Consider the following 25059-nt stretch of genomic DNA (forward strand, 5'->3'; position numbering starts at 1 on the left):
GGCCTACCCTATTCATACACAAAATATGTCCTTAAGACAGGATTTGAAGGATTTGTCTTAAGGTTTCTCAAAGGTATTTCCTTCTGCAGAGGAAATATTTAGAGTCACTAGGAGAGCCAAGATACCTTTTTTTGGATTGTTGTGAGTGCTAAAATGAAAGTGAATTTTTTCCTCAGAGTATTTCCCAAATTTTGAAAGGTGGATTAGTTTTCTGTGGAATGTGTGTCTATGTGTGTGCACCCTAATTTTTTTAATAACAATAGCAATAGAGTCATACCTTGGGTCCCGAACGTCTTGCGAGTCGAACGTTCCGGCTCCAGAATGAAAACTGGAAGTGAGTGTTCGTTTTTTAACATTATTTTGGAAGCCGAACGTCCGGCAGAGCTTCCGTGGCTTCCAATTGGCTGCAGAAGCATCCTGCAGCCAATTGGAAGCCGTACTTTGGAAGTCGAACGGACTTCTGGAACAGATTCTGTTCGACTTCCAAGGTACGACTGTACCTAAACATCCTCAAGCTGAAAAGTAATCAGGAGCTTCTAAAGGTCATATGGAATCTAGACCAGTCACTTTTTGTTAGTAGACCAGAACTCCTAGCAGAATAATCAAGTTATGCCTGAAAAAACAAACCTGCTTAATGTCCTGATCTTGGACCACTGTTGCGATCATCATAATCCTGGTGGTGGTGGTGGTGGTAGTGGTGATCAGACATCATGAAGATTATTGCATTGCGCTTTGAGTGGAGCTACCTTTGAAAATTTCTGAACATACTGCTAGTATAGAATGCTGTTGATGGGGGCTTTTGTTTCCAGAGCATGGGCTCTATTGTTACCTCTGCATTGACTCCTGGTTTTCTTTTCAAAATGTGGATTACCACCTTTAAACCCCTATAATCCTAACCTTTTTTTTCATTTTGAGGGCCCCCTTGACCCAAACAGTTTGGGCCCAGGATATTTTTAAGGACTGCTCGCCTGCTGAGATATGGCAAGGAAGCCATATCCCAACTGCATAAGAAGTATACAGTAGTTGGTGGCAAACAAGACAGGGCTTTTCTCTTCTTGTACCGAGCCTGGCACTCCCTCCTCTGAAAGTGCCATTTAACCCCTTCTCTTTCATTTTGTCCAAGGCTAGTGAAGATTAATTTTTTAGACAGTATTTGGAGTAATCCGAATGGGTTTGGAGTGATTATCTGGCTGTTAAAATGTCTGCAGCTGCTCCTATGTTGATGTATGGTTATTGTTGTTACTTTGCTATTTGGAGTGGGGAGGATCTGTTGAAAAGCAAGTTGCAAAAGTAAGTCTACGGCTCCCTTGACCAACTACATTCTTTCTGCGGCTCCCCTTTGGCACCAGGCACTCAGCTCCCAGGCAGGCATTGCACACAGAAAGCACAAGAAAGGCCAGCGTGGCACCTGCTTGCCTGGTCTCCCTCACCAGCTTCTGGCAACCAGCACCCCCTGGCCAGCTCCAGAGGCACCATTCGCATGGGGAGCTTGTAGCCAGGTCTGCTGCAACAAACAGCTGTGCAAGCCTTTGGGAGGCAGAGACATGAGAGGGCATCAGAGGAGGGAGGGAAGGAAAGAGGGATGGGGGCCAATGTGGCTCACGGCACCCCTGACTGTCATTCAAGGCACCCCAGGGTGCCACGGCACACTGGTTGAAAACCACTGACCTAAACTATTGCACTAGCAGAAGCCAGTGTAACAATTGCCACTAGTGGGATGGGACTTTCTCCCATCTTTTCCTCCTGCACATCCTAACCCGTGTCCCCCCCAAATCTACCCTGGTCAGGAGAACCCCAGAATATGGCAGTGAAGGGAGAGGGAAGATCATTCCATCAGGCAGATGGAATGGCTCCAGATAGAACGATCTCCTTAGTGCTACGTTGAATGTAACCAAAACTGTACAGCACTCTTGAGCTTGAAGAAAGCCTAGGATAAAATATTGGTAAGAATGTAATAAAATAAGTCAGGCATCATTATTTATTAACACAAGACAAAGGAGACACAATCAATGCGTTAATGGAACACTGTCCAGCCAGATGTTAAATTTTTAAAAAAAGTATATCTAAAACCTAATTTCAAATAAATAAAAAACTTTATACATAATTACAGTGTTGTAATTTGAATCTGACAATGGTAAACTTACTGACATCAACGAAAGGAAAAATGCCTTCAGGGCTAAAGACAATGAACATTGGTTTTGTTTTGTTTTTACAACCATATCTCCAGCACAGTAAAGCGCGGCCCATCATTCTTGACTACACAGTGAACTAAAATCAGAAAAGCAGTGTAAAATGAACATGGTTGGAATAGTAAGTACAGTTACAAACATAATTAACAAGAGCAGAAATCGTCTGAAAGTGAGACATGAGACATTTTTGTCATTAAGTTGTATGTTCATAGTAGTAAACCGACTCTCAAGATAACAGCTGTTCCAAATTGCTTCATAACCATGGAAATTGTCGAAAGCCCATTCTATTTAGGTTCACAATTGTCTGAGCTAATATGGAAATTCAACAAAAACTGGGCTGGCAACATTGGATTGCCCCATTGCATTCACTAAAAACCACCACCACATAGGTCAGCTATGGGGAGCCCACAGCTGTCTGGATGATGTTGGGACTATAACTAGGACATTGGCCCTGCTGGCTATTGCTGAAGTCCAACAACCTCTGGAGTGCCACATCCCTGACATGGGCGGTTATGGAGGAGAACTAAGGGCAAACTAGCTCCAGATAGATCCCTTAGCAAAACCTATGGAGAAGGTGCGTCTTTATTGAATTCCATTTTATAAGCCGCTCTGTCTCATGTACTGATGGAGAACATGGAATAACATACCCAAAGCCACGCAGAGCAAATCAGTGTCACAGCTCAGATAAACATGACACTGATTCCACAGTCATTCCTTTGGAATCTCAGCCATTTTGTATAAGTTACCTGAAGGCAAACTATTATGCAGCACTGTGGAGGTCCCAGGCCTAAAAAGCAAAATTGAAATCCCAGGAGTATTAGGTCTTTTGAGAAGATAGCAATCTATGAAAATCACACACTAAGCATTTGTTTTCTTTCTGGTTTAACAATCAGACAATCAAGGGTGAAGGTTATACTGGTGGAGACTGGTTAAGTTTCTTTCCTCCATAATTCAGAATACAGCTTAGTTCTTCCAGACTGGAAGTTCTAAAATGCCACTCTAGCACGTTTATCTGTACTGAACACAAAATTGCTATTATGCTACATCTCAGAAGAATTGATAGTGTAAGGGGTGTGGAAAGGTATCACATAGGTGTGGGGCGGAAACCCACCACAATTGTTGCCAAGGGAACACGCTACCGTTCCATTCAGTGGAAAGGCATTAAGACAGTGGTTTATTACAAAAACTGAGACCTCCTAAAAGCCAACATTGCAGTTAAAAATAAAGGCTGGGGTGCACAGGACATTTAGGCTGCAATCCTAAGCACACTTACAAGGGAGTAAGCCACAGTGGGACGTATTTTCAAGTAAACATGCATAGGATTGCACCTATGTGGGATGCTGAAGCCCATCTGTACTGTGTGGTTCACATGCTGAATGATAGCAAGTGTGTGTTTCTTTTCCAAACCATTGCAAATGACATGCCAAAACTATTTCAGCATAGAGGGCTTTGTATTTATGTAGCAGCACCACACTGTGGAAATACTGATAATGCAAAATATTAAAACCGTCTCTGCTATGAGCCAGTAGTTAATATTTCAGCAGTTTGAAGCAATGGACCTCCCCTTCTATCCTGTTCCTAGTTTTGCCATAATTCTTTGTTTTATGATACATCCCATCACCATTATGTGTGACTGTAGAAGATAACCGTAAATATTTTGTTAATATATTTAAAAGCTTTCTGTCTAAATATCAATACATCGGGTCATAAAAAGAACTATTTGAAAAGTTTGTACAGAACGTTTTTCAAGTATACATTTGGAATTTGTTTTAAGGGATAGTCGTCAGAGCTGCACTTAATATAGCTGTTGTAGTTTAGGATTTAATCCAAGTTTATATCTCTCTTAAAAATGTCTAAAAACATTAACTTTGTTACAGGGTGGGTAAACAGATATTATTAAAATATTCTAACTATTTACACATAGACCACAAATGGCCCAAGAAGAGTTGTCACCATTTCTGGCATCTGCTTTCAGTGTTCTTTTAACAAACAGACAGAAGGGGAAGTGGGAAAGAATAGGCATAAGGGCAGAACCACAAAAGTGAGGATCTAAAGACCGAAATCTTGCTTTTCCCAGCTCACTGAAGACAGGGGACTGCAAACCATTCCCAGACAATGGATGTTCCAGCACATTTTAAGGCATCTATTGTCATCAATTCTTTGAACGCTGGAAACTGATCAGTCACTTGGAATAGAATAATCACAACAACATATGGAGAGGTATTTCCCCACTATTTCAACAGAATTGCAACTGTCCCTGCTTTGAAGACATTCTGCCAAAGCTCCTGCTTTGCAGTAACAAGTCTCGCCCAGAAAGCAGCGCAAGCTTCAAGATAACGGGCAGGGCTTTTTTCCAGTTTAAATGAAAGTCGCTCTGGCATTTGCACCTGTTACCATGCACAACCAAGGAAGGAAAAGAAGGAATCATGATTTGGACCATGAATTGAGTGGTTCTGATAAAACTGGTGACCTGCCTACACATCATTCATGACAAAGAGTATGCAGAGGCTATACAGGTTATATTAAACATTCCAGAATTTTTCTTGTTGTTTATAAAACGCTTTTAAAGCTTATGGAGGTCAGCCTCTTTTATAAACATGTGCCTTTAAAATATCAGTTTCTTCTACATGCTATGACATACTCTGGCCAGCAACTAAACAGTAAAAACTGAATGGACAACCTATCTGCATTGCTTGCATTAATTGCCAAACACACTTGATTTATTTTAAGGACTTTGGGTGGGGTTCACCTAAGGAGTCCGGTCAGTGCAAGCCCTGTGTGAGGGCTTCTACTTGCACACAACAGGGCTCCCCCCCCCCGAAACTTGCCTGTGGGAGGGGTATTGGGTGAACAGTGGGTGGCAGGAGGAGTGGAAGGATTGTTCCGTCTGGTAAACTGCAGGACTAGTGCCGACGGGACATTCGCCACAGCATGATGCTGAATTCCACCCAATACTGAAATCCTTAAAACAATGTCTACCTCATATGTCATTATCTGAGCCGATTTTCTAAATAAATGAATTATGCATATTATTATTTACATATTTAAAATATAGGCAAAATCCTTTTTTTTTTTTTTTAATTCAAGAAGTATCTATACGAATAAGTAATTCTTCAGTTCAGTGGATTATTTGATTTGGTCATGGCACAATTTTAAGTAAGCAGTGTGATTCCCGTATTAACAGACTACAGAATTAAGCTAACTTACAAGTTGCAAAGCACACTGTTCACCGGGAGGGCGGGGGTAGGAATGAGCAGGACTCACATGACCTGGTTCTTGCAGATTGTTATCTTAACTAAATAAACCCTCCCCTCGTATAATCCTAAAACAGTATTAGAAAAAATACAAATATATACAACAGATGAAAAAGTTTACACTACAGTAAAGGCCTTAGTAATTTGCTGTTTTCTCATGCAGGCCAGCTTCCCATTATCTGTAAAGCCAACATCCTGCAATCCAAATGTTCTTCACTGGCTGCCATCTTCTGCCTTTCGAGAAGTCCATCGCTGCCAGCCCACGAGAGAGAAGACAGTAGGATAGCATGATCCAGCTTCACAACGATAATCACTAATTGTTAACCAGGTTTTGTTTGTTTGTTTGCACATACTTCACTGGTCCTTGAATGCTTTGTAAACTGTACTATGCCCCACGGTCCCCAGATTACATATTGTATGCTACGTAGATGGGATCCAGCTGATCAGCCAAGAAGCTGTCACGGAGGTGCATGCGCTGCTTCTCTCCTCTGGAGTTGATTGGAATCACCCCGGGATCGACCACTACCACAACTCCCACAATTAGATAATGTTCTTCCAAAACCACGTTGGTAACCAGAGGGACAAGATCAAGGGCCTCCTGCTCACAGCCACATAGCTCCACAACCACCACAAGTAAGTTGGTCCACGTGAATACGGCACTGGGAGAAAAGTTAAGAGATCCACAATTTATTATACACATTTACAGGAACAAAGTCTACATGTCTATCGTAAGGCTTCCACTGTCCCAGGTTTTGCCAGTGAACATAAGGTTCCCCGGCCTTAAATTGTGCCACTGATAAATGCATCTACAGTGGTACCTCGGGTTAAAAACTTAATTCGTTCCGGAGGTCCGTTCTTAACCTGAAACTGTTCTTAAGGTGAAGCACCACTTTAGCTAATGGGGCCTCCCGCTGCCACTGCACCGCTGGAGCACGATTTCTGTTCTCATCCTGAAGCAAAGTTCTTAACCCGAGGTACTATTTCTGGGTTAGCGGAGTCTGTAACCTGAAGTGTCTGTAACCTGAAGCGTATGTAACCCAAGGTACCACTGTACACTTAAAAAACATTGCACCTTTGGAATATGTTGCCCTTTATTTTCCAGCAACTAGATCTTGATATGCTTTTTTCTCTTAGAAGCCCTTAATGTGGCCCAAACTGTCACCAAATCTTTGGATACAAGTCTATGCATCCTCTGAAGACAACAATTTGAAGTAGATGGGTGCTTCCTCGTTTCATTTAGTGCACCTAATTTAAAATTCAAAGCTCACCATGCATTAAAAGGTAAAGGTAAAGGTAAAGGACCCCTGACAGTTAAGTCCAGTCGCGTATGACTCTGGGGTTGCGGTGCTCATCTCGCTTTACAGGCCGAGGGAGCCGACGTTTGTCTGCAAACAGTTTTTCCGGGTCATGTGGCCAGCATGACTAAGCCGCTTCTGGTGAAACCAGAGCAGCACATGGAAATGCCGTTTACCTTCCCGCCGGAGCGGTACCTATTTATCTACTTGCACTTTGACGTGATTTTGAACTGCTAGGTTGGCAGGAGCTGGGACTGAGCAATGGAAGCTCACCCCATCGCGGGGATTCGAACCGCCAACCTTCCGATTGGCAAATCCTAGGCTCAGTGGTTTAGACCACAGCGCCACCCGTGTCCCTACACCATGAATTACACAGGGGGAAAATGCACCCACAATGTGCTTTAAGTGTACACCTGAAAATGTTAAGGGTGGGGGGCCACTAGGGGGCGCATTGGAAGATGGCCGACAATACCATCTCTCCGACCCACACGGGGTAATTAAGAGGCTGTTATGGGAGTAGGCAGCCTCCCTTGTTGCCCCAAGGAAATGGGGAACACTGCCCTTGCCTGCTGTGCCCATAAATCACCCCCTAATTCGAAAGAAGGGGGTGAGGGCTCTAGGCAGAATGCCCCCATGTGGACATCGGCTCTCCTGGACGCTGTCTCTGATCGCGCACTAGTTGCAGCAATTTGGAATAATTAATTACAAAAGAAGCAAATGCACATATTTCAAGTGAAGAAGGGGAGTGAAGTCTGCTAATTTAAGTGACCTCTGTGAAAGAAGACGACGGGCTGGAGAAACAGGAATATTTTACGATGAAGATACACCAAAGGCGGGGTATGTTGACAACGGGGCTGAATGGGGGGGGGGGGACCTTTTTTACTTTCCTTCTATGTGATTTACAAGAACCCCTCCTCATTAGAACCGTCGGTTGAACTGACCCAAGCAGGATGATTAAGGTATGTGTGGAGATAAACTTTAACCAAAAGTATGCTTTATGGAGACCGAGAAGCAATAAGAGCTTTTGGGAATGGCGCAGCAATTAATTCGGAGTCGCCATCTTGCCAAAGGATTTATAGCCGGGAGGAAGAACGGATTTGTTCCTCAGACTGCATTCCTAGTGAATCTCCTCAGAGGTTTTGAGAAAGGAGGCAGGTTGGTGAAGATTAATGACGCTAAGACTGTTTTGATGTATGGAAGTGATATTATATGGAAAACGTTTGGATATGGCTACTGGATAAAAAAAATAATATCCACGCATGATTACAAACTGTTCTAACCAGCTTGCGGAGACTATCAGAGGTCACAAAGAGAAAGGAAAAATATATGAAAATAACAACAAGAGATGTGGAAAAATAATAAGAAAGGACTGGATAGTACTGTGAACATCATAAGGTTAGATTTGTGGACATTAAAACAGCAGTAAGAAGCAAGAAGTTGATTGGATCCCTTCAGAACTTGAAATATGGGTACCCCCAACAAAAATTTAAAATTCGGCTGTGTAATTTGGAATTTATGTAATTTGGTTTGATTTGATGTGATTGGTCGGTTAATAAAAAATTATTCTTAAAAAAAAAAAAAGAGAAAATGTTAAGGGTGAATGCAGCTAACAGGAATCTGAAAACGTGTATAATACAAGTATTCCCCTTAGAGAGATGGGATTGACTGCCACTCTTTGACCAGTATATGTTCTGTGGCATACTTGGGTCTGTTGTTGTGTAACATGTGAAATGGACCTTAATGTTTTGCAGTACATTGCATACCAGCACTGAAGAGAGAATGTTTGGAGTTGTCATCCAAAGCTCAAAACTAATATTAGCCTCAGCTTAATAGTGTCCCAGTGTGTAGATGGAAAAGCCAAGAATCCAGATTGCTATGATCCTGCTGTTACAATTGGTGTCCCTGTCTTATACTTCCAAACCTTTACCTTAACAATAATGCATTTTTCATTTCAATATTGGGGGTGGGGGATGGGACACAAGCTTCAGAGTGCCTTACCATTCAGCAATGCTCCTGTGCGTCCGAGAAACTGAGGTCTCTATGTCAATTGGATGATAGCGCAAGCCCCGTAGTTCAAGAGTTTCATCCAATGCCCCTACGATATACAGTGCATCATGGCGTTCTGGGCAGGAAAGAATAAATATTATATGTACAAATTCTTTAAAACAGAGTTAGTAAGTGATTGTGAGGATAGCAAAAATGCCCTCAATAATTACATTATGAGACGATATGTACATTATAAAGTGAAATAATAATTTAAAAACTTCACTTCTCCCCCCCAAAAAAATTATAAATGGAAAAAATGAGGCAGTTCTGTTAGAATAAGCAATAAAAGATTTGCCCTCTGTTGTAGTGGTGGGCATGGGTGTAGCCAAGGGGGGGCATACTTAACATTGGTTCTGCCTCAACAAAAGTCCTGCCCCCCCCTAACAATAATCCTGGGTACACCCGTGGTGGTAGGGACCCTTAAGGCTTCTCTGTCTGGCTTCTGGACTCCAGCCCACCCCCTGCCCTTCTCTGTACCCTCCTTGTGGTTTTTTGTCTAGCTGGAAAGGGTCCTTAAACCGTCGTAATGCCTCTTTGCTTGCTTGGATGGAGAAGGGTATGTGTGTGCAGAAACCACTGACTTCTGCACAGCTGTAGCCTGCTGTACAAAAAGGTACGGGTCACATCCATTGCTCCACCCCCTTTGGGTCTCTGGCCTCAGCCACCAATCACAAGCAATGCCCAGAAAGTGGCCCTTTTTTCCTCCCCTGCCCCACCCCCCTGCTATAATAATTTCACCCTAAATACCAATAGCTAAGAAAGAAGCTACACAATATATATATATATATATATATATATATTAGATCACATTATTCCATGCAATTGGGAACGCCCTTGCAAGAAAAACAGGTACATGTTCTGAAAAAAACACAAACGAATTCAGGGATAAGCTAGCTGCAAAATGTCCCCCCCCCCCCCCGAAGTTATCTGCACACTGCAATCCAAAGTTTATGAACCTTCTCCCGAGGGGAAAAGGACTGTCTTGTCCTACCTCCACTGGCTGCTGTGAGCTCAGTTCGGCGTACAAATCCGAGGTACCCTGTTCGTGCCCAGAGAGTTTGGGCAGCGTCACCAAAGCTCAGGCGGGTGTTGAAATGATCTGCTTGGAGGGTTTCATTATCATAGATTGTGTAGTAACCACTGGCAGTGTGGGGGCTATTCACCCAGATCTGCAAAGTTGAGAAACACAGAACTTGATACTTAAAGGAGATCAAACAAAGACATGTCTTGCAATAAAACAGGCTGAAGTGAAAGGAAAAAGCTAAAATACAAATGCACATTTGACCTGCAAAACCCTTTAAATTCAAACTTGCCAACATGTATAGGTGTTCTTTGGAACGCAGCTTCATTCAGAATGGATGCAATTTTCTAAAACGTATTTACTTTGATGTGAGATTCAAAAGATGCCCACATGCAAACTCAGCCAGCTGAACAAAACACTTGCCTTTAACCCTGGTATGCAAATTTTCAGCTTGCAAAAATGTGAAATGATCAACTGAACACCCTTGTGAAACAAAAAGGAGCTCTTCAAGACTGAACTGGATCAAATACATACATAAAACAAAGGCAGAAAATACCTCTCCAAGGTGAGAATCCCCAACTGGTCCTTTGGTCTCAGGATTAACAATTATCACTTTGACCCCGGGCAGTATCTAAGAGAGATGAAAAGTAGGCTTGAAAATTGGCTTCTGTATTAGTGACTCAGGTTTTACAAATCTGTCTTCAACTTTTCAGGGTATGATGCAGCTCTGATGCCCACAAATATAATGTAAGCAATTAGAATAGGGCATTTTATAGCAAAGAAGAGGTATATTTCATTAGGATAACTATTGTTGCCCACCTGACACCAGCTGTCTACTCAGGTGAAAAACACACAGAGAGAAGCCCTATTCTAAATCTAACTCAGAAACATTACTTCAGCCGGTCTAATTCATATATTAAAAAAATATTCAGTACAAGCTACAATAAATGTAATGTGTCAAATGGCACCAAAAGGATAACTTTCAGTCCCAAATACACCAAATCTGTGAAACAACCTTTGTGATAACACAGAGAGGAGTTTGTTTAGCAGTTCTCTATCACACGCAAATAAAGCCTGAATTTTTTCCATTGTCCCCTTATTCTACAGGCATGTAGGAAACATTTCTCAAGGACCCAGAGCTGTCTGGTTGCGTGCCAAGACAACTCACAAACAGATGTGACATTACCTTGCCTGACTCTGAGAGCAGCAGGCTCTGTGGAGCACCTCTTTCAACTAACCGCACTCTGGAGAAAGAGATGGAATAATTTTTTAAATGCATGTGTTTGTAGTTTAGTAAGTAAATGATAAAAGTACCCTTCCAGTAAGGTTGCCACCTGTCCTGTAGAATACAGGATTGTCCCATATTTCAATGTAAAATGTTATGTCCTGTATTGATACAGTTTGTCCTGTATGTACAGTTTGTCTTTCTGGACAGTCAAATTTGCAAATTCGTGGGTGGGTGTGCATGCCTGTGTATGACAAATTCCAGAGAGGTGATCCTGTTAGGCTGCAATAGATTGTAATGGATTGCTTTGAAGTCACTTCAGCACCAGACTGGGGGGGGGGGCCTCTCCCCACCACCACCCCACCCCACTCCACCCTGTATATTGTCAGAAGAAAGGTGGCAACCCTACCTTTCAGTATTCTGGACAACTTTTTAATGTAGCCAAGCAAAAAGTGGAGTTCAACGTTATGCTATTACAAATGCATAAATATATCAGCTTCCCAGACAGAACAATCCCAACCCCCCTTGCCCTGTGTACTTTTCTGGGGGGGGTTGGATGGAGGGCAGAAGAGCTGGGGGGACCTCTGCCATGTAAGCAGAAGCTCTTGCACAGAACTTCTGATGACAGGGTTTGTAGGTGAATGCTGCCCAGAGCTTTCTTCCAGTTCAGATTCAAGCCATGTCAGTGTGTGTGTGTGTGTGTGTGTGTGTGTGTGTAAATGAATCAATCACAGTCCAGCACCCAAGACCTAAAGAGCAGCCACTTCTGAACAATAGTTTCTGATGCCTATGGAGCAAACGAGGGAGGGAAAGGCTGGTAAAACAGCATTAGCTGGACTACTTGGAACCAGAACACTGCGGATTCGGGCAAATGCAAACGACAGCCCAGTTAGTAAGTCCCATAAAAGCTGCTAGCCTGCAAAACATTTAACTCTTATGAATAAAAAGCAGGCAAGTAAAAAACGGTGCAGGCTAGACTAGAAATACAGCTTAATGGCAGAGAAGACGTGAAGCACAGTCTGCCTCCTGTGTCTTGGATTGCTCCACTTGTCCATGCCTGCTCCGGTGTGTTTCCACTTTCCTTCTGCTGTAAACAAAAATCTGCCCTTTTCCCTTATAGGGTATCCAAGAGCCCATATAGAGTCCTTACGTAGGTTCCCTATTGGTAGGAGAAAATAACAGAGGCCAACCAGAGAATATTGAGAAGCAAAGCAGCTAGTAAGCCTGATCTTTATTGATCTGTTGCAACAGGGTCCTCACTCACCACACGAAGGAGGGAGGAGGAACCCAGAACAATGGCGTGCAAGGCCTTTTGAAATTGCCACCCTGTAGATCAAGACCACCCCCAGAAACATCACAGAAGGAGTGTAACCTAAGACCACCCCCCAGATACATCCTACCTACATCACAGAAAAGGCGGTCTAAAACAGAAATTTGAATGTTGTTTTTCTCCTGTCGTTTATCTCCTGTCTGGCAGGTTACTTGATTGGGGAGCCTGGCCAGTCCTTTGTAATGATAAATACAGTGGTACCTCGGGTTAAGTACTTAATTCGTTCCGGAGGTCCGTACTTAACCTGAAACTGTTCTTAACCTGAGGCACCACGTTAGCTAATGGGGCCTACTGCTGCTGCCGTGCCGCCAGAGCACGATTTCTGTTCTCATCCTGAAGCAAAGTTCTTAACCTGAAGCACACTTTCTGGGTTAGTGGAGTCTGTAACCTGAAGCGTATGTAACCCAAGGTACCACTGTACTTAGTTCCTGGGCCATGTCACAAGCTCACACCCTATTCAAACACAGACATACCCTTAAGACAGGATTTGCGAAGGAAAAGACAATGGGGAGGATTTTCCATTTTCCTTTGACCTTGCAGAGAAAACATTTGGTCAGTTTGGGACAGTTTGGGAATCAAAAATGGTTCCGGATTGGTCTTCCAGTGCTGATTTATGTACGTGCTTGGTTGGTACACTTATGAACATTTAACATATATCTAAGACCTCAAAATTCCTATCACACTTCCTATATAGCAAGGAAGGGAAAGTGGAAACACACCAGAGTTTGCAAAAGAAAAACTGAGCACTGTTTCTCCTTTGCAAACTGGCTCAGCTTCTTTGCTGTTCACAGGGGAAGGGGCTTCCTTTCCCTCAAGGCCTGCATGAAAGCCAAGCAAATTAGCTAAAGGAGGGACAGGCTGCTCTGTTCCTCTTTTGCCAGCCCACACACTCACCTGCAGGGAATTCCATGCACCAGCCTGCGTGGAATTCCTGGTCATCAAGACCGACCAGGGAAGTAGGTAAATAAAAAAGGAGGAGAGCAGAGGAGATTCACTATTTGGTTTTTGTAATACTGTACTGTAACTTTTTTTGTGGGGGGAGGGTGAAGTTCTTCAGATATGGCGTGTTAAATACTATGGAGTTGGTGGAGACACTGGTGAATAATTGACTTTAGGCAAAGAATGAGAACAACTGTCTGTGAATGATTTTTGTGCGTGTGTGGTTTCTTCTACCCAGCTTCTCGCCCTTCCTCTCCTTTTCAGAGGTCTTGCGCTCTCTTTTCAGAGGCCTTACGCTTGTTCAAATTCAGTAGCATTTTCACAAATCTGAGAAATCTCTGTGCATCTGCACCATCAATCTTGGTTACAGAATAACAACATAAACAAAAACATAAATAGATAAATATAGTAGTAGTACCTGTCATGTCTCAAGGATTTCAGATCCACGTACACCGTGGTAGGATCAGGCCCTGAGGTTCCCTAAAACATTAACAGAGGTTATTTTTAAGTGTATTTAGTTCCTACTCATAATGAGACAAGTAATAATTAGAAGCTCTTCTGTGGATGATCAAATGCCTAAGGTTCAGAGTGCATGTATTGAGCAAGGAATAGTTTCTGCTGGAAACATAAGAATATATGGAAGACTTTCCACCACTTCTGACTAACATTACAATCCCCATTTTTCTCAGTCCACAGAAGGATAGACAAGCAACAGAGAGCAGCCCTTTCTCGTGTATAAATATGTGTGTATGTGTCTTGTGTGTGACACATATTGGCATATAAGAAAAGATCACATGGATTTTCATCTGTTATTGGTCACCCACTTCCTTCTATATGTATTTATGCATTGTAAGCTGCCGAGAGTGGCTGGAGAAACCCAGCCAGATGGGCAGGGTATAAATACTAAAATTATTATTACAGTCATACCTTGGTTCTCGAATGGAATCCATTCTGGAAGTCCGCTCAACTTTCGAAAACGTTCAGAAACCAAGGTGCAGCTTCCGATTGGCTGCAGGAGCTTCCTGCACTCAATCGGAAGCTGCAGAAACTGCGTAGGATTTTCAGCTTTCCAAAAACGCTCGCAGACTGGAACACTTACTTCCAGGCTTCTGGCATTCAGGAGCCAAAATGTTTTAGTCACAAGGAGTTCAAGAACCAAGATATGACTGTATTATTATTATTATTGTTGTTGTTGTTGTTATTGACTGATAAAAACCTTTCTGAAGCTCCTTTGAGCAAATGCGATCTCTTGAATTGTTCAGCAGTGTAAGTGGATGTAACTGTTTATGCTCACAGCAAGAAAAACAGCTCTTAGATTATAAAACAATCTAAGGTGTCGAGAGGTCAGTGAAAATAGCGGTGTAAATCAGAACAAAGCGAGTTTCAAAAGCTACAAAGGCTGCATTTGCAGGTTGGGAATACATCGACTGTGCAGGGGCCCCTGAAACCCAATAAGGAAACCAACAAGGCTTCACTGTTACCTGTAAACAGATAGCAACATTGACTCTTGACCCAAAAGTGGTGCTGACTGCACGAGTTGAGAGGCCAATGTCCTTGAAGAGCTTGGAGAAGGACTGAGTAAGGGCAACACGTGGACGCTCTTCTGCCACAACCACACAGGTCCGGACACCAGACAGGTTAATGCCTCTTGCCTGCCAATACACACAATGAAACTAGTTAGCTTCTAACAGGCAAAGCAAGGACAATGTTAGCCAGCCCTCCATTTAGCGCCCCGGTTTTGTAGCCCGCAATGCATAATTAGGTTCTCTGTTATGCTGTCACTGTCTCCTGATCACTAGGAAATCACTGGCACAGCTACATCTGTTTAATACTCCTGATCTACTCCTTTAGAAATGTAGGGACAAAATGTACCAGTGTTACCCTTCCCATATAACCTGTAGTTTTTAGGCAGATATGGGAGTCCAGGGCACACTCGGCATTTTATGGCAGAAGAGAAAAAACCTTGAAGGATCAAAAGATATGAAATGTATTCAAAGAGTCAGATCAGTATGTACCATCAGGGTTGCTGGGTAATCATTAAAACAATATGCATTTTGTGCAAATGGCAAGATATCCATCTGGTCACACTAACATAGCAAAAAGAAAAAGTTCTAACAATGGGGTCCAATGACTCACCCTTCCCAACTCACCATTGACAAAAATCCAGTTGACACCAAAGAGTACAGGTCAAGCCTGAATACTGGCCTCATTTTTACAGAACACACCAAGTAATGCTAAGAAGCAAATCATTGGCTACTGAGTTTTTCTGATCCCACCCCAGCAGAAATATTACTACAGTGGTGCCTTGCAAGACGAAATTAATTCGTTCCGCGAGTTTTTTCGTCTTGCGATTTTTTTCGTCTTGCGAAGCACGGTTTCAATTTTTTCAAAAAAATCTTCAAAAACCTCAAAAAAGGCTATCACACCGCGTGCTATGAGTTGCTCCCCAAAGTCAAGTCGCAACTGCACCTCTTCAAGCAATGCACCCTGTATTACTGTAACGGTTTTAAGAAAAAGGAAACAAACTTGCAAGACGTTTCCATCCTGCGAAGCAAGCCCATAGGGAAATTCGTCTCACGAAGCAACTCAAAAAACGAAAAACTCTTTCGTCTTGCGAGTTTTTCGTCTTGAGAGGCATTCGTCTTGCGAGGTACCACTGTAGTTTTGTTTGAAGAACCAACTGGCTATAACAGGTAATAATCTTGCACCAGAGGACTGAACTAGCAGCATCTGTTACTTTTAGATGCATAATCTACCATGCTGCTCCATTTTACTCCCAAATTCAAGAGTAGTGATTCTGCCTTCTGAGCTGCTGCGTTTAACATTCCCTTGCCACTATCTTTTCTGAGTTAGATACTGTACTCCGTTTATTTATTTAAAATATTTATCAAGTGCACTTTTCCACAGATTTAAACTAAACTGGCAGTACACCAGGAACACAAATGAATAGCAGAACTCTTGTACAGCTTCTCCATTCATTTCAATGGTGCTTATGCAGAATAATTTCTCAGTTGATTGTGCTCGATGTTTCTAAACTGAATTTCAAAAATGCCTACACAAGATAGCCAGAGAAACCTTAAGGGAAAAAAGCTCCTTACAAGAGAGAGAGAGATCCAAATTTTCAATTGTGATAGTCTGAAAACCAGAATGTATTTTTAAAAATGGAAACAAATTCCCACCAATACCTACTGTAACATGCTTGAGCTTCTTACCTTTAAAACATCAACCTGATTCCCAAGCCCCTTTGTACACATGTCCATGACCGAGTAGGAACAGAAAGTGTCCCGTATTTTATACTGGCTTACAGTGGAGAGCCACAGAAAAAGGTTGGATTCCAGCTCCATAGGAGGAATTAAGATGGATTGGTGACCAGAATACACACTGCCAAGGAAGATCACAGACAAGAGAATATATATCAGTTTTTGGAAGTGGATGGAGTCCATTCACTTGGCACTGCCTAACCTGTTCTCCTGATGGTGACTTCAGTGCTCACATGCAAACCACCCCCAGCCCCAGCCCCCAGTGGTATCTAAATCCAAGCAAATTCCTGGTTTATTGGCATATAGCAGCTTTTGAGACAGATTATTATTAGCTGGGAGTTGTTGTGATTGTTCAGACCATTAACCATAGAAGCATCAGTGGCTCTTATACGGCATTTATTTATAAGATCTATTTATATAAATTTTTACCTTGCTGCATAGCTCCACAGAGGCCCTTGGCCATGGTATCTGATCTCAGTATTACCTAGGGATTTCTGGGGCTCAGTTTGTTTGCACTGCTGTAGGGGACAGGGTATTGCAGGTTTGTGGATTGTGAATGTTTCGGGTAAGTGAGTCACCAAATGTAGGTCTCAGGCTTAGAATAGCTCGTGAACAACTAAAATGAATTTTTCCGTGTGTATCCGGAAGGCTACATTTAAATTAAATTATTTGTACTAGATAAACATCATCTCCTTGCAGACATATAATCCCCAAGGGGAAAGTGTCAACACATAGGATATAAAGGGGGGAAAGATTTTGACTCTGCACAGATTCGATGTATGGAGAATCCTCTGTCAATCTTAATAGCCCAAAGACAAATGTTAAGACATCTAGCTGATGAAATTTGCTTGCTGTTTAGGAGACAGTGCACTTGTACTCTTGGCTCATGTGAACTGGATTCCCTTCACAGAAATCCCCAGATGTTCCAATCAGACCCTTCGAACAGACAAAGACCAGTGTTCCTGTTTACACCAGCCAAGGACCATTCCCCTGCAAGTTTATCCATTCTTCTAACTCAGGGGTCGGCAACCTAAGGTCCAAGGGCCACAAGTGGCCCATGGGGGTCGTTTAACCGGCCCATGGACCCCTGCCGCCCGCTTGGTCAGCTTCCGTGTGCCGCGCTAAACTGGCACGGAGCAGAGCAGGGACCGCCTTCCGCTATGCTGGCTGGCTTCCCATTGGCTGCAGGAAGCTCCTGCAGCCAATGGGAAGCTGTGAACGCCTCCTCCGTGCCAGAAGGAGCGCCGGAAATCGTGTTTTTGTGTGTGCGTGCACTCCGGCCCACCGCAGTGTCTGCGGGACTGTGAACCAGCCCAAGCCACAAAAACTTTGCTGACCTGTGTTCTAACTGCATCCTGGTTCCTACCTGCAAAGGCACCAAAGTGCAAAACCAAGCCCACAATAGGGATCTAAACAGATGGCAATCTGACGTGAGGAGTATAGTTCACACTGGAGTTTTATGGCTCTGCAGAGGGCGCTGACTGCTGCATGGGACATCTGGAAAAAGGGAGGGGGGTTAGTGAATCCAAGTGGTACAACAGCAAGAACCTGATAAATACAACCTTACATGTATGCCCATGAGAAACCACATTGTGAGGTTAAGTGATGCTGATTATTTAAAGCATTAGTTTAACTATTTCACTAAACCAGGAAAGCAAGCCCAGAATTATGCCTTAGTATAGATTGGTGCTGCTTTCTTCATAGCAGCATCCAGAGCTCCTTGCTTCCATCATAGACACCCTCAAAGTCTCTTGTTAAGAAAGGCAGGAAAGGATTATTGTCCTCACGGTATGAACAAGTGCACAGGGGGAGAAACAGAGCTCAGGGAGACAAAGGACTTTTGCTCAGCCTTGCACAGGCAGTCTGTGCCCGAGCAAGAAATCCAAGTCTTTAATATGCTCTCCCAATTCTCAGACTACTGAGATGCTGTTGCTCTCCCACAGCATAGGATGTCAAATGCTTTGCAAAGGCTAATGGTGACCATCCCACTGCTCAGTGTGCCACAGGAATAGTCCATGGCATCAGACAGGTCCACTCTAACATCAACACTGCTCAGTTCTATCACATACACAGCCCAACAAGACAATGATAAAAATCCACCAACAGCATACAAATCAAGATGGCTAACCTGATCCAAAACACCCACCGACCCTACTCATACATGAAAACAAAGATCACCACAGCCAACCCCAAATGAACAGCCACACCCTAGGCCAACCCCAACCTCTCTCACCACCAAAGGAACACAAGTGAATAGCAGAGAACCTGCACAAGCAACGCTGACACAAAACCCCACACATATTAAGTAAAATAGAAACATCACCACCTGACCCCACCCCCACTCATCTTTTCCCCCTCCACCTCTTTCCCCCTATTCTTCCTAATATCTCAAAAAATGAAACTGATTTCTAAAAAAAACCCACAAAAGTTACATGGGGAAAAAATACGAGAGAGAGAGACTTTGCATATACCTTTGTAAATCAAGAAAATCTTTAATAAATGCTGCAGTGTGGTTTGGTTTTGTCCCTGCTGAGCCAGGGATCAGGCAGCAGTAAACCGCTGGCAAGCCTGGCACAAAAGGAAACCTATCCTATGCATGCATGCCAAAAACTCCTGTGTGGTCTAAGCTCTTTCTAATTTCATTTAAACCATTGGAACACCAGGAACATCACTCAAATTATTGACTGAGGTATGGTGCTAAGTAACATGCCAGTCCAATGTATTCATAATCTTGCAGCCAAAGATGTGAAAGCCCCTAAGGTACATCTAGGGCTCAGGCTATAGAACAGGAGCCCAAACACAAAACCGACTAGTGAGACACTACTGTACCTTCACTCCTGTAAGCATCCCTGTTGTGGAAACACTGAAATCCAGGTATGCCAACATTTCTGGAGTTGGTGGTTTATAGACCTGAGGTAGCCGCTTCCTGGGCAAATCATCTGGAGCAGATAAAAAAATGAAAGTGATTAATTTTGTATGTGGTCTTTAAAAATGAGATTGTCTGGGGAACAAAGCAAGCAGGAGATGCTGGAATGCAATAGAACTACCTTTGGCAACACACTTACAAGGTAGTCTCTTTGTTTTCCAAATAAATTACAACCGGGACCTGTTTACATATTTTCTAAAAACAATTTGCCTAAGAAAAGGAGAATGCCCACATCATACAAGAAGCCAATCGGCTCAACTTTTAAGATGACCTATGAGGACACACATATACACATCACCAATTCGTTTTAAGTAAACAGAATGTCATGCAGTACTTCGCAAGGAAATATGGGCTACAAGCAGACGACCAATGATTTTCTATCATTTGAGAACCTTGCTAAGGTGTGAAATCAGATTTGGACTTGTATTTTGAAGGCGGCAGTAAGCAACTGGAAACTTTAAATGGCTTCTGTTCTCTGTGAATGCTCAACAGTTGTGGTATTGGTGAGAAATCCCTCTCCTCTATGAATATGGCTAGCAAGTAACTAGAACAGCTAGACAGACCAGTAGCTCTCTTACCTGTATCAATGATGGTTGGCCAGGTTTTCACATCAACAGCAGATGCTGCCTCTCTGGATCTCAGTAGCCTCATCAAGGTCTGACTTGTGAGGATACAGGCAGCTTTGCTAACCTAAAACACATTGAACAAGTGACTGCTGTTAGGAAGCAAACAAAGAATTAGCAAACACAGACTACCATAAACTAACCTGAGATTTAGAGCTTGCAAACTAAGGAACTTGGTTGTATTTGAAACCACCACCTATTAGTATAGTGTTTCTTTGAGTGTTCAAAGTGCTTTACACAGTGTGTCATGCAAACCAAGCCAGGGCAAGCCAAACATTAGTTAAGTAAGACTGTCTTTGTATATTGTCCAAGCCAGGACTAGTGCTTAAGCTCGCTCCTCACTAACCAAGAGCTGTAACCACGAGTCCCAGTTGGGACAACAGGCTGAGCTCAGCATGGCACAGCAGCCGAAAGGATCGCAGAGGAGCAGGGCAGTCTCACTAAGCTAATATTTGGCTTAGTGTGTCGTGTGAATGAGGCCATTATCCCAGTATTCCTTAATGGAATCCTGCACAGTATCTCATTAAAAGGTAAGGGGGGGGGGCAATGCTGAGAAACAGCAGTTTGCCTAACACTACCCAGTGAGTCTGTGGCTGAACTGAGGTTTGAATCCGGAACTCACCAGCCCACAGGTCACACTCCGAGTTTCATGTCCAGTATCTTCAAGTTTCACAGACTTAAAACGTTTCATGTTTTTCTTGTCCAGCTTTGACCTTACCCTGAGAAGCATCCAGCCCTTTTGCTACTTTGTATTTTACAAGAATCGGCAACCACAGAAGGGCTATTGTACTAGCATGAAACAGAATACCACATTCTAGTGCAACAGAATACATTAGAATGCAATGGTGTTCTTGTTCAGCTTAAGTGTGAAGGACAAGAGCAAGGTGAATGCACAATGTGACCTGGAACATAAAAGGGAAACTAGCTGGCAAGATGCAAACTGTTCCCACTCATTTAATGTTCTGTGAATTATCAGGCAGCAACAAGGTATTTCCACCGCATTTCACTGGTAACAGCATAACAAACATAGAAAATATTTTTCCACGGGATTAGCAACACTCTCTACCAGCTAACGTTCAAGAAACAGCTATTTCATTACTCTGAGATAAAAGGCCAACATTTGGATGTAAACGGCTTTCAAGCTTTTTGCTACTCACATCTACAATCATCCGCACGGTGGGCAAAGTGGCAGTGAGATTCTGAGCGTGTGGAGGCCGGACAGTCACAGGGATGCAACCAGCATACAAGCAGCCATAAAATGCTGCAATGAGCTCGATGCCTGCAAGAACACAGGAAGATATAGCAGAGAAGTAGCTCAACATCCTCCACCTGTTGTCCAGATTTTCTGCTGCAATGAGCTCCTTAAAGATCGGCAGGGGCTGGCAGGATGCTGACAAGCGTGAGGCAGGGGAAGTGGGGGTGGAGTCTGACTTGGGAGAATGCAGGCAGCGGTTTGTGGGTGCCTGTACCAGCCAGGAGGCAAGAATCGGAGGCAAGAGGAAGCTTCAGAGTTGGAAGAGGAGGCAGGCAAGGCAAGTGAAGAACCAGGTGCTTCCCCACCCTCTTCTACACCACTGTCTCGAGAACCAGGAGAGAATTTAAGCAGGAAGAGCAGAGGAGGCTTCCTTGTAGGCCTAGTCTCTGGCTACATGAGCGCAGCCCGTTGTGGGAAGGTACATAAACCGGTGCAAGGGGAGCGATTCCCAGTTGCTGCAACTGCTCCATAGAGTGTGGACTTTGGGAGAAGCTGCCTAGATGCTAGATTGGTTTGTGTATGTATCCAGAGCTGTAGAAGCGGCTGTGTTATCTCTGATGATAAAGAGTGAACTCTCTGCCATGTGCATTCCTTTGGCTGGAAGCGCCCTTGAAAAAGAGTCACAGCTCTGGAGGGCAAAACACTCCTCACCCACAGCTCAAGGTGGAAATGCAAGCCACGCAGGAGAACTGGTGGCAGCAGACCAGACAAGGCAAGAGAGAAATTTTAAGAGGACCTGCCATGAAGACCCATTCCTAATTTACACTAGGAATGCAGTAAAAACTTGTTGAGTGAATCACTACACAAAATAATCTGGCAAAGCAAGGGAGAACGAAATGCAGCAGATCTAGACTGGGATCACCAATATGATTATTTGTCACAGTGAAAAGCAGTATTAAGCCACACTGGGGGAAAATGCCACTTTTTGGATTCTCACTCCAAGATTATGCCTATCGAAGCTAAGCATCTATTTGGCAGAAACCCCAGAAAACTTTGCTGATTGGGGGGCATGGAGATTCAGAAGCCAGAAAGGGGTGCAAGCAGGGAAATGAAACAGAGGACTGAAAATCATTAAAATGCCCATTGTCCAAACTACCACTGAACTTCCCAAATGTATAAAACATCATGTCCTGGGCCTAAACTTGTTGAGAAATGAAAACAGAACATTATTTGACCTGAGTTGAAGTGCAAACAAAAAGATTCCCTCGATCATTCTTCTCACCTTTCTCTCTTTCTTTTATTAAAAAAATTAGTTTTTATTACAGATTTTCTTTGTTTACAAAAGTATGTGCATCCTCTCTTTCTTCAGGTTGTGTTTTCTACAGATCAGTTACATTTGTTGCACTCTTCTCATCACTTGAAGCAGAGTTCCTGTTACAATTCACATGATCTTCCCCACATTTGAATTTGCTAAACCAGACACCTCAATTTTGCACATCGTAATGCACTCCTTACATTCCAGGGCACAGCGAAGCTTTGCCGTTTAGAGATAACAGGGTGTACTGAATTCTGTGAAACTCCACACCAACAACCCCAGGCATTGCTTACCAGGAGGATAGAGGAGCACCACGTTATCACCGGCATTGAGGTGTCCCTTTTCATACAGAATCGATGCGATTCGCTCAGCTCGCTTGTGCAGCTGCAGGCAGGTGGCTGTACAGACAGGGGCCCCCTGGAAGAGACAGAAAGAAACATCCTCTAAACAAATGCATGGTGCTTGAAGAGAGTGCTTTGGAAACATATCTGAACAAATACAGGCTGGTCTCTGGAGGATCACTTGATCACTCTCTCAATTCACTTAAACTGCAACGTGCAAAGAGTCTTGGGGGAATGATGCTTTTATTAACACAGCCCCATGACTGGGCAAATGATGACTGTTACACGCTCAAAGGATGCACAGGAACCTCCTGGTTTCTATCTCTGATTATCATGATTTAAACTTATCATGAACCCATCCTCTTCCATTATGTGACTAACCGTCTGAGCCCGGCAAATGCATTGACCTCAGCTGACATGGCACACAACCCTTAAGCCTGAACACACACCCCAAAACGTGGAAGAAGCACGTATCAACTGTGCCCCTACTCTACAGGGAGTACAAGGCACATAAAAGTTTGCTAAATGCATTATTTGTATGTTATCAGACCCCCATCCCTACCTTTGCATTGAGCAGGAGGAAAAGCATGTGCTCGGGCGTTGCTTGTGCTCTCCACTGGAGCACCTCAGACAGGAATTGATGCTGCAAAGAAAAGAAACTGTTAAGCTGCAAAGGCAACCTAAAGATGTGACAGGGCACTGGTGCAAAGCGGGAGATGGTCCTTCGTAGATCAGCCCAGGCTTCTTTGATATAGGACACCCATTGGATGGGAATGGAGAGGCAGAACAATGCTGTTTTAGGTGTGTGGTGGGAGATCCCAGAGGGGTGACCTAAGCACAGGCTGTGGGGCCAGCTAGGTGGGACTACCTGGGGTCCACATTGAACAGATGTCTGGCAAGTATCCAGAGGAAAGAGAGCCAGAAGAGACTTTGATTTAAGCAGCTTAAGGAAGCCACAGGGAACTGGGGCAATGTGTGGGTTACCTTTTTTGTTTAATAGCTCTGCAGTGTGGCGAGGGCAAAAGTGCCAAGTGTCAAAGCAGTTATGATCCTAACTAGAGATGGGAAGGCCTGGAAAAAACCGGAGAAAGTGGAAAAACAACAACAGGATTTCCCCTGGTTTTTTCAAAAACCATTTTTTTCTGTTTGGTTTTGTCAGATGGCAGTGGTGGTTGCCCGTGAGTAACCAGCCAGGACTCAGAACTGTCTTTTACAGGTTTTATTTTGGTGCAAACTATTTACAGTGCAGAGTCACAAGGTCATGACTGCCTCAATCGCTAGCAGAATCCGGGAGTGGTTGTCTCCTGGAACTCCCCCAACATAAAAGTCTCGTTACTCCCAGCCTTTTCCTTCCCTCTTTGCGCTTTAGACCTCTGCGCAGGGTGGGCGACGGAAGGGGCGTGCTTCCCTCCTGGCCGCCTTGGCCAGGAGCGGTGCTGAGGCTCCCTGCAGCATCCTCTGGTCCTTTTACCTCTTCCCCACTGGAGGTGAGGCTTTCCTCATCACCGGAAGAGGAACTGCTTCGCAAGATTTTCAGAGGCTCCCTGTAACACAACTGCCCCTCTGTTTCCCGCCCCTGTTCCGATGGCAGTTCCCTGACAGGTTTCCCCCCACCTTTTCTGGTTTTTCCCCAGGTCTTCCCGTCTCTAATCCTAACGCTCTTCCTAAAATTATGTAAAACTCTGGATAGCTCAGTTGGTTAGTGTGTGGGGCTGATAATGCCAATTATGCAGGTTCGATCCCCATATGGGACAGCGGCACATTCCTGCATTGCAGAGGGTTGGAGTAGAGGATCCTCAGGGTTTCTTCCAACTCTGCAATTCTACGATTCTCCCCCCGCCCCAGTGATATAGCACGCTCTGCTGGAGGATACAGCCCCTGCTTAGACTAGGCCTGTGGCCACCTGGCCAGGCAAACCAGCAATTACCTCTGAGCAAACCAGAGTGATAAATGGCTCTCCTGACTCTTTAAGATTTAATGGGCAGGAGAAAAGCATGTGCATACAAATCATCGCTGTTTTCCACTTGGGGCGCTAGCCTGCAAACACCTTTGTCCTACTTTTTTTGACAAGGCCGAGAAAGCAGCTGTGAATAGGATCGC

The 25059-nt window shown here is 43.7% G+C and overlaps 1 protein-coding gene across 3 annotated transcripts in view; it reads right to left on the minus strand.

The window, feature by feature from the left end:
- Window positions 1-1964: 1964 nt before the first annotated feature.
- Window positions 1965-25059, minus strand: part of DIP2B (disco interacting protein 2 homolog B) — a 187593-nt gene continuing 164498 nt past the window's right edge. For all 3 annotated transcript variants that reach the window (XM_080994364.1, XM_080994365.1, XM_080994363.1), the window contains 14 exons: window positions 23522-23602; window positions 22912-23035; window positions 21266-21387; window positions 20064-20175; window positions 19389-19498; window positions 17926-18056; window positions 16512-16680; window positions 14781-14951; window positions 13718-13779; window positions 10992-11049; window positions 10362-10436; window positions 9776-9953; window positions 8737-8860; window positions 1965-6102 (listed from right to left, as the gene is read on the minus strand). In XM_080994364.1, coding sequence (XP_080850490.1) covers window positions 5850-6102; window positions 8737-8860; window positions 9776-9953; window positions 10362-10436; window positions 10992-11049; window positions 13718-13779; window positions 14781-14951; window positions 16512-16680; window positions 17926-18056; window positions 19389-19498; window positions 20064-20175; window positions 21266-21387; window positions 22912-23035; window positions 23522-23602 — 1770 coding nt within the window. In that variant the 3' untranslated portion in view covers window positions 1965-5849. The remainder of the gene's footprint in view (window positions 6103-8736; window positions 8861-9775; window positions 9954-10361; window positions 10437-10991; window positions 11050-13717; window positions 13780-14780; window positions 14952-16511; window positions 16681-17925; window positions 18057-19388; window positions 19499-20063; window positions 20176-21265; window positions 21388-22911; window positions 23036-23521; window positions 23603-25059) is intronic.

This window comes from Podarcis pityusensis (genome assembly GCF_964106645.2).
Source record: "Podarcis pityusensis genome assembly, chromosome: 2".
In the NCBI taxonomy this organism is placed as follows: Eukaryota; Metazoa; Chordata; class Lepidosauria; order Squamata; family Lacertidae; genus Podarcis; species Podarcis pityusensis.